Consider the following 8,651-nt stretch of genomic DNA (forward strand, 5'->3'; position numbering starts at 1 on the left):
ATTACTATTCCCCCTCCAGGCCGCCATGGATAGTGGCGAATGAAATATTTCGGCTTCCAGCACTTGTAGGCTATATCAAAACTCGGGCGGCCTTTTCTACACCTTGTAGCCCATATTTCAAGAAATACTATTTATGTCTACCACTTTGTATTGGTCTTTCACGTGGAATTCTAATACAATGGATTCATGTTTGTGGCAGTAATATGATATAATGTGGAAGACTTCAAGGGGGCAGAATACTTTTGCAAGCCACTGGATATAATTCGGAACCCAGGAGGAGTCAGGACCAACATTACATCCTCCTTGTACCTGCCAGTTGTCCAAAATAGTCATGGAGCTGTCCTGCCTCCTCCCTGAAAGCGAGGATGCGTTGCCTTTGCTCCTCAATTTGGCCCTCCATCTCCTGCCTTTGTTGCAGCAGTTGGTGGCGGAAAGCTGCCTCTTGCTGCCGAAGTCGCTCCTCAAAGTCCGCCTGCTGCTGCTGAAGAGTCGTTTGTTGTTCTGACTTCCACTGTTCTAATTGTTGAACAGTGGAAGTCAGAACCACCACTTCCTGCTGCAGGGTTGAGACTTGGCCGGCCAGAATCTCGAAATGAGAAGAAGCTGTAAAGAAAAAGATGGAGAAAAATAAAATATTACACTATGCATGAACAAAAACTGATAATAAAAGAATAAACAGTAGAGTGTGGTACCGTATCAGCCATCAGTAAAAGCAAGGCATTATGAAACCCAGTGATAGCATTGATTGGTTAGGCTAGATTCGAGAAAAGTAAACAGTGATTTTTCACATTATAATACTTTCGTTGTACTTTTTCATGACAAACACATTGAAAACACAACTTATACATTGACATTCACTGTATTCATGGGTGGCTTCTAAAGGAAAAAATGAGATGTACACAAGATTCAAAATGTACACATTTCATGAAATCTGTACAACCTGGTTTAAACTAGGACTCTTGTTAAGAACCTCTCATGCTTGTACAATGGGTTTATCAATGCGCAAAATGATTGATTTATTTAAATTTTTTACTTCATTGTTTGTGTCATATGCTTTGTAAGATGGTGTTTACTGGCACTATTCTTTTTTTTCCCCATGCATACGTTGGTTTGAAATGCCACAATTCTCTTTAGCTTAGAATTAATGGTGCATGTGATGTGATGTGACTAGCCCAGTTTCAATTTGAACTTGGAATTTACAATGGCTAGCCAGTCACCAGAGTGTACGTTACGTTTCATTCAGGGCAATGTTGATCTTATCAACTCAGCTTGGATAGCAGGAAAAGTGTTCTCTGACTGAGTAACATTTAAGTCATGTATAATTACATTTATCTTTGCAGAAAAATTGTTAAACTTTATGTCAGTGTACAGAAAGTGTGTTTTTCATTGTTAGTCAGGAACCACTCCGATGAATGCTTTTTATAAGCCGAAAAGTCACTGTTTACTCATGTCTAAGTTTGCCAATGAATGATCTCATCCAGAATCAAAATACATACTCATTGTTTTTCAAAAAGTATGACTAATGAAATATGACTGCCAAAATTAGTATATCGCAAAATCACAATCCAAAAAAGACACATAAATGTTGAAGAAATTGTTGTGGCTAGTGGATAAGGAATACCTTTAAACTACCATTACACACGTGCATACTGCCATAGTACTGAAGCTTGTCAACATTTCTTAAATTGATATGTTGGCCCAGTATGTACAATTTATTTATGGCCACTTAGGGATAAAGTTTCATTTCAAGTTGTGAAATTAAACCATGGGCTTCCCGGCTTACATAATATTTAGGGATGATACACTAGTTTCACTATGGATGGACATAATCACTGGCTGGATGAGGTATTGTAATCTGGAAGCAGGGTGATGTGGTGGTGGGTCAGTGCTCTTACTTTTCTACGATTCCAATCCATTCAACTTCGGGCTGGAGTTCTTCAAGGACAACTATCTTGAAATAAGTAGGCAGTAAACATCTGACAGAACCGACGGCTTTTGGCACAATCCATCACCGTCATGGGGTGATTCTCATGGATTTCTTTGTTTTCAAAAGCATTTCATGAACAGCAGTTGAACTGCCAAAATGGCAAGATAACAGCCGGTCTCCCTACTCGTCACTTGCACACTATGTTGTCAGTTATATTTGTAAACTGTTGTTCAGTAAATGCTGTTGAAAACAAATAAAGCCTTGGGAATCACCCCTAAAAACAGGTAGACTGGCCCAAAACCTGTCATCTGTAACATGTTAACTGCCGAGTTTTTTCTAGATAGTGTTCCTTTAATTTCTTCCTTCTGTCTGTATTGTTTTCCTCCTATAACTCATTCTTCTAGACTACCATACGATACATGCACTACAACGTCCGCAAATCAATACACTGCATCAAATACCATGTAAAAGGTTTAATAATGTAACGCACAAGCAAAATATAATTTTGCATTAAGTAAGGTGTTACATATTTATTGAATGTTTTCTAGATGCAACGTTATACACATCGATAAGACTTTCTCAAAAGCAAAATTTGATGTGGTAAATTATGAGAAACTTTGTACACTGTTTGATAAAAGTAGTTGAATAGAGGGCAATACAGACATAGGACTTTGGTATGATGTACATTGTGTGCACGTACAGTCTTTGTCAGATAACTGACAACACAATATACTCTGTGCATCGAAGAGGAAGATGTTGGCACTATATACATAATGAAAATTAGCAATAACGATAAAAACACTTCTCAAAGAACCTCTACTATATCATTGTAACTATCAAATTTACTACATCGCATGTTAGTTCCCTGGGCCTTGTAGTGGCAATCAATATTTGTAATAAATATTGACTTTTAACAACAAACAGTGTACAGAAAACAAACTGGTCAGTGGTCACTGGCCAGCAGATGATTTGAAAGTGGAATTTTTTTCACATTAAACACTCGGTACAACTTTTATTTCCCCCTCCACACACAAAAAAAGAGTTAAGTTAGTACTGTTATAAATATGTGGATACATTCCGTCTTGTGTGTACTTCTTTGTACAACAGTACATTTTACTTACACACAGTTGTGCCACTTTGACCAGATTCTGGCCTGCTGGAAGACTTCTGTCGTCTTCCGCGCCTGCGCCTGCGAAGTCGCACAGAGATAGATGCTACGATAAAAAGAAAACATGGCATCATGCAACTTTTTTTTTTTTTTCTTGGAGAGAAAAAAAAAAAAACATAGTTCTGTGCAAAATTAAATTATGTACTAATCTCCTTCCTTACAGACGTACCACTTTCATTTGATTAATGTTAAAACTTTGTTATAAAATACTTACATGCCACAGACAGGCTCCGGCCACGGGCACGCCTTTGCCCACGGCGCTGCCGACTTCTTGATCTGTGGCTGGTGCTGGGTCCAGCCTCCTCATCATTATCTTCAGGGGAGGGGACAGCAGCAGGATCCAATCCCTGTCTGGAAGAGGGAGGAGCAGAGGCACGACGGGACCGCCTGCGGCGCTGAGACCCATCCACTAAAAAAAAATGTGAGATTGTTTTAAAAATACAGATAGAAGAAGATATTACCTAAGGTTAAACAGTGCATTGCATAACAATAAGAGTATAAAGCCACTGATACATTGGAAAATCGTGAGGATTAACAAGGTTGAAAAAAAATTACACATCCCGCTACATATATGAAAAAAAACATTTGTTACTTACACTCAAGGTCAGACTTTATTTTCGCCACCGCACGTGGGGTCTTGGACTTAAAGTCAGACCACATTGTCTGAATTTTTTTAACCGACCACGTGCGGTGGTAAGTAGTCTGAAGGACTTGCAGCAGCCGGTCCATCACCTCCCTCTTCGCCGCCCTCTTCGCAGTGTCATACCCCCCCCGTAACATAGTCTGCAACATAAAAAAAAATAAAAAATTAATGATCAACAAAAAAAAAACCTTTACAATACATACATCTCTTGCTATGGTACTAACAACACTGCTGAAAGTAAATTAAATGTTGAATTGACTTATTATCAGTATTATCAACTGTGTGAACAATACAAGGAGATTATCTGTAAGTGAATTTTAAATCAAAGTTATGAGAGCCTAAAAGAACGATGTTGAGTTGACTTGAGTGTGTGTGGGGCGTAGTTGTGTAGTCTGAACATTAAGCCCTTCCATTGCAAATCTTCGGGGTACTACAGGGAGTGCAGAATTATTAGGCAAATGAGTATTCTGACCACATCATCCTTAGACCTCTTTACCACGAACTGTTGAGCTGTGTGCTCAGCAAGCAGTTACCAGGCAGCAGTGAGCAGTTGCCAGGCAGCAGCCAGCAGGGAGCACTTACCAAGCGTCAGCGAGCGGTTGTGAGAGTTTGAAAGGCATTTCACTGCCTATCAACAGTTCGTGGAAAAGAGGCCTCATGCATGTTGTCTTACTCCAAACTGTATAGGTTCAAAAGCCTACTACCAATTAAGCATATTAGGTGATGTGCATCTCTGTCTGTAATTAGAAGGGGTGTGGTGTAATGACATCAAAACCCTGTATCAGGTGTGCATAATTATTAGGTAACTGCCTTTCCTTTGTCAAAATCGGTCAAAAGAAGTACTTGACAGGCTCAGAAATGTCCAAAATCGATGAGATATTTTGCTGAGGGATGCAGCACTCGTACAATTACAAAGCTTCTGAAGCGTGATCATCGAACAATCAAGCGTTTCATTCAAAATAGTCAACAGGGTCGCAAGAAGCGCCTGGAAAAATAAAGGCTGGGCCAAGAAATATATCAAGACTCATTGTCCTAAGGTTTTATAGACTGATGAAATCAGAGTGAGTCTTCTTCATGGGCCACAGGGACAGATGGATGGGCCCGTGGCTGGATTGGTAAAGGCCAGAGAGATCCAGTCCGACTCAGATGCCAGCAGAGTGGAGGTGGAGTACTGGTTTGGGCTGGTATTTATCACTGGAGAGAGATGTTATATTGGTTTCACAGGTAAAATTAAATAATTGAAATGGGTATATATTTGTTTTTGTTAAGTTGCCTAATAATTGTGCACAGTAAAAGTCATCTGCACACACAGATTGATATCCCCCTAAAATCGCAAAAATTAAAAACAGAATAAAAACTACTTCCAAAAATATTCAGCTTTGATATTAATGAGTTTTTGGGTTCATGGATTAATACAGTAAGGAGAAATATAAAAAAAATTACTTTAATGATGAAGGTTTTCTCCTTCTTTCTTAGTCGCCGAGTGTTGGACGACCTGCTCCTCCCACCGTCAGCGGCTTCAGCTGCAGACGCCCTGCTCCTCCCATCATCAGCGGCGTCTTCAGCAGCAGCAGCAGACGCCCTGCTCCTCCCTCCATCAACGGCTTCAGCAGCAGCAGCCATCTAGAAGTCAATGAAAAATAACATTGAAAAATATAATATGTTTTTGCACATACGAAAACATTTTTCTGATCAAAACATGTTTAATTGCTATGAGTTTTCTGTTTAGAGACAAAGACAGCAACATAGCATTATATAATATAGTCTGTACAATGACTATTGTATAAATGCTTATCTATAGAGATGTCCCGAACGGTTCGCCGGCGAACGGTTCAAGCCGAACTTCCGGGTGTTCGGCATTGCGGCGAAACGCGAACTATCCAGGAAGTTCGATTCACCCTATAATGCTCCATTACGGTCAACTTTGACCCTCTACATCACAGTCAGCAGGCCCAAACTAGCCAATCAGAATACGCTATCCCCTGGAGACAATGCCCCCCTAATAAAAAGCAGGCAGCGGCGGCCATTACGCTGTCTCGTGTGCCTGCTTTAGTGAGTGTAGGGCGAGCTGCTGCAGACTGTCTCTCATAGGAAAATATTAGTTATGCTCCTTGCTTGTTAAGTTGCTCCTGGCTAATTGATGTCGCTATAACAGCCCCCCACAACAGTTCTTTTGCAAACTAATCCTCTTTTTTTTTTATGTTGATTTGAATTCAACTGTATATATTACTGCACTTGTGTTACTGCTGGCTGCCAAAGCTGTTGCAATTTATACTGCCTGCTGCCACCACTGTTAGGCCCACCACACACATCCCAGTGACTATTAGCAGTAACAACCTTATCAGTGCACTTGTCTACCGCTGACAGCCGCTGCAAATCATACTGGCTGCCACTGCCAGGCCAACCACATCCAGTTACTAACTGTATCAGTAGTGTAATACCCATTATTACTGCACTTGTGTTGATGCGACAGCCGTTGCAATTCATACTGCATACACAAACAGCTGTTTGCAGTGTGTTATACAGTGAGTTTGGTGTGTCAGTGTGAAGCAGTACACTAATTAATTATACTACCTGATTGATGTATACACATGCAATATGTTTTAAAACACTTTAGGCCTGTCATTTAGCACTCAAGGTGATTTCTGCCCTTACAAAGCTGCTTTGCGTCAATTCCAGATTTTTCCCGGGGACTTTTGGCATGTATCCCGCTCCTCCACCTGGGGTTGTAGGTGTTAGACCCTTTAAAAGATGTTTAGCATCACTTTTATGGCCATAGTAATGTTTTTTACATTTTGCAATTCGCCTCCCCATTGAAGTGTATTGTGGTTTGTGGAGGTTTGCGCTAATCGAACCTTACGTGGAAGTTCGCGGACCGAAAATCGGCGGTTCGCGACATCTCTACTTATATAGTTACAAATCACTACTACGGAAGTGGATATCTATTATCTACTACTTTCATATGCTTCTACAGTGCTAGAAATTACGGACGTGGCTAGGGATCTGTAATGAATAAGAAAATTACCGTTGTGGCGGAATACAGCACTGCCGCTGCTTTCTCCTCTGGGAACGCGGAGGGAGAGTTGGTGTCATCTGGAGCTGGCGACGTGCGGTGTTCTGCCTTGTCCACACTGCATAGGAGGACTCGGCATACACGCACGCGCAATCAACGCAGCTGTCTTCTTTATGCGTTGAGAAGGAATATCAGCTGACAAGACGGTCAGCTGACTTCGGGACATGCCTGTCTGATAACGGAGATTGGCTGGGAGATCATGGTCGGGGATTGTAAATATACTCTGACATATAAGGCCGCCGCTCACAGTTGCCAATTGTCTACTGTTGCGAATGCACACATAGCACTCAGACCTAGTAGTCAGATCATAGTGCAGTGGAGTAAAAATGGGAGAAAAAACGGCCTATCTGCACATAGCTTAGCTAGTATTGTTTGTTATTTTATGATCTACTCAGATCCTAGTGCACCACTGAACCCGGGAGGAAACCGGCCTATCTGCACATACAAAAATAGCACTGCACTTTGTGGGAAGATCAGCGAACAATCTTACTGCATTTTGTAGGCACATGTTTCAACCAATCGGACTGCACTTGTGCGCACGTTACGACCAATCTGACTGCACTTTGTGGGAACATCAAGGATCAATCTTACTGCTATTTGGGCACATGTTTTTCAACCAATCTGAATGCACTTGTGGGCACAGGTTTCAATCAATCTGACTGCATTTTTTTGGACACATCTGCAAACAATCTGAGTGCACTTGTGGGCAAATCTGCTGCCAATCTGGTTGTACTCTGTGGGGGTTGTTGTGTCGGTCTGCCGGCCCTCCTCCACCATGGGCTCTGGAAAAATAAAAAAGGCCCAACATGCCCAGCTTGCCCGCGAAGGGAACTTCATGCCGTGAAAGTGCATGCCACAAATCGCCATCAAATGCAACATGATTGCATTTTAACCACAATTTCGCGTGCAATTTTAACCAGGACACTGCCAAATTAACCATGACACTGCCAGGGTAGTTTAAGATTCGAAAAGGTGCGAAATCGCACGCAAAATCGCGGGGGAAAACTAATGCAAGAAAACGCATGCGTTTTTCCTATTAAATACATTAGCGGCGTTTCGCACGGATTCCAGAAGCACGCAAAATCTGCAATACCGTCGTGCAGATTTGGCCCGCCGCCAAATCAAGCACGCACGACGCACGCGTGCAAACAGCCCCAGCCACTTCAATACACTAAGCAAATCTGCATGTCGACGTCGCATGCGAATTCGCTATGGTGGAAACAGGGCCATATACAAATGATGTACAGGTCAGGGAGGGTCAAAAACAAAAATGGTAACATTTCTCTAACTAAAACAAAATGGACTAATTGCATTCATCACATCATAAACATATATGTAAAAGTATACTACTCACTTACCACAATAACAGTTTGCAGTGCAGACAGTCTCTCTCAGGTCACTCTCACTGGGCCACTCCAAACACTGCATGGGCTGGAAGTAAAGAATGACGAACTTCCACAACGGTACCTCCGCCCCCAGCGCACGTGGGCGGAATTCCGGAATTTTTTTACGGAAGTACGCTGTTAACACATTTGAGACTATATACAACAATTTTATTGACTTTACACTCTTAAAACAATCTCCATATCATCATAAAAGGCAGAAGAAACCAAAAACAATCAGTAAATGTGGAAAAAAAACGGATTGAGTTACGCTTACGTAAATTACGGAAGTCCGCATAATATACATTTCTGAAGTCCGTATACCGTCGGAATTCCACGGAATTCCGCGGAACAGCTCCGTATACCGCCGGAATGACCCGGTAGCGGAATTCCGGATCGACGGAACACGGAATTACCACGGAATCGGAATTCAGCAATTCCGACCATGCCTGATGTAC

General features: G+C 41.7%; 1 protein-coding gene across 2 annotated transcripts; it reads right to left on the reverse strand.

Moving 5' to 3' along the window:
• Window positions 1–234: 234 nt before the first annotated feature.
• On the reverse strand, window positions 235–8,232 carry LOC137543886 (protein SON-like). Of its 2 annotated transcripts, XM_068264957.1 has the most exons (6): window positions 8,170–8,232; window positions 5,182–5,361; window positions 3,692–3,878; window positions 3,310–3,504; window positions 3,049–3,141; window positions 235–603 (listed from the first exon to the last, which is right to left on the reverse strand). In XM_068264957.1, exons 2-6 carry the CDS (start codon window positions 5,359–5,361, stop codon window positions 293–295), a joined length of 966 nt encoding a protein of 321 aa, XP_068121058.1. In that variant the 5' UTR covers window positions 8,170–8,232; the 3' UTR covers window positions 235–292. The 2 variants fall into 2 exon arrangements, with proteins under 2 accessions (XP_068121058.1, XP_068121059.1); XM_068264958.1 differs by lacking the exon at window positions 8,170–8,232 and having other exon boundaries at window positions 5,182–7,657.
• Window positions 8,233–8,651: the final 419 nt, after the last annotated feature.

Source organism: Hyperolius riggenbachi, unplaced genomic scaffold (genome assembly GCF_040937935.1).
Source record: "Hyperolius riggenbachi isolate aHypRig1 unplaced genomic scaffold, aHypRig1.pri scaffold_303, whole genome shotgun sequence".
In the NCBI taxonomy this organism is placed as follows: domain Eukaryota; kingdom Metazoa; phylum Chordata; class Amphibia; order Anura; family Hyperoliidae; genus Hyperolius; species Hyperolius riggenbachi.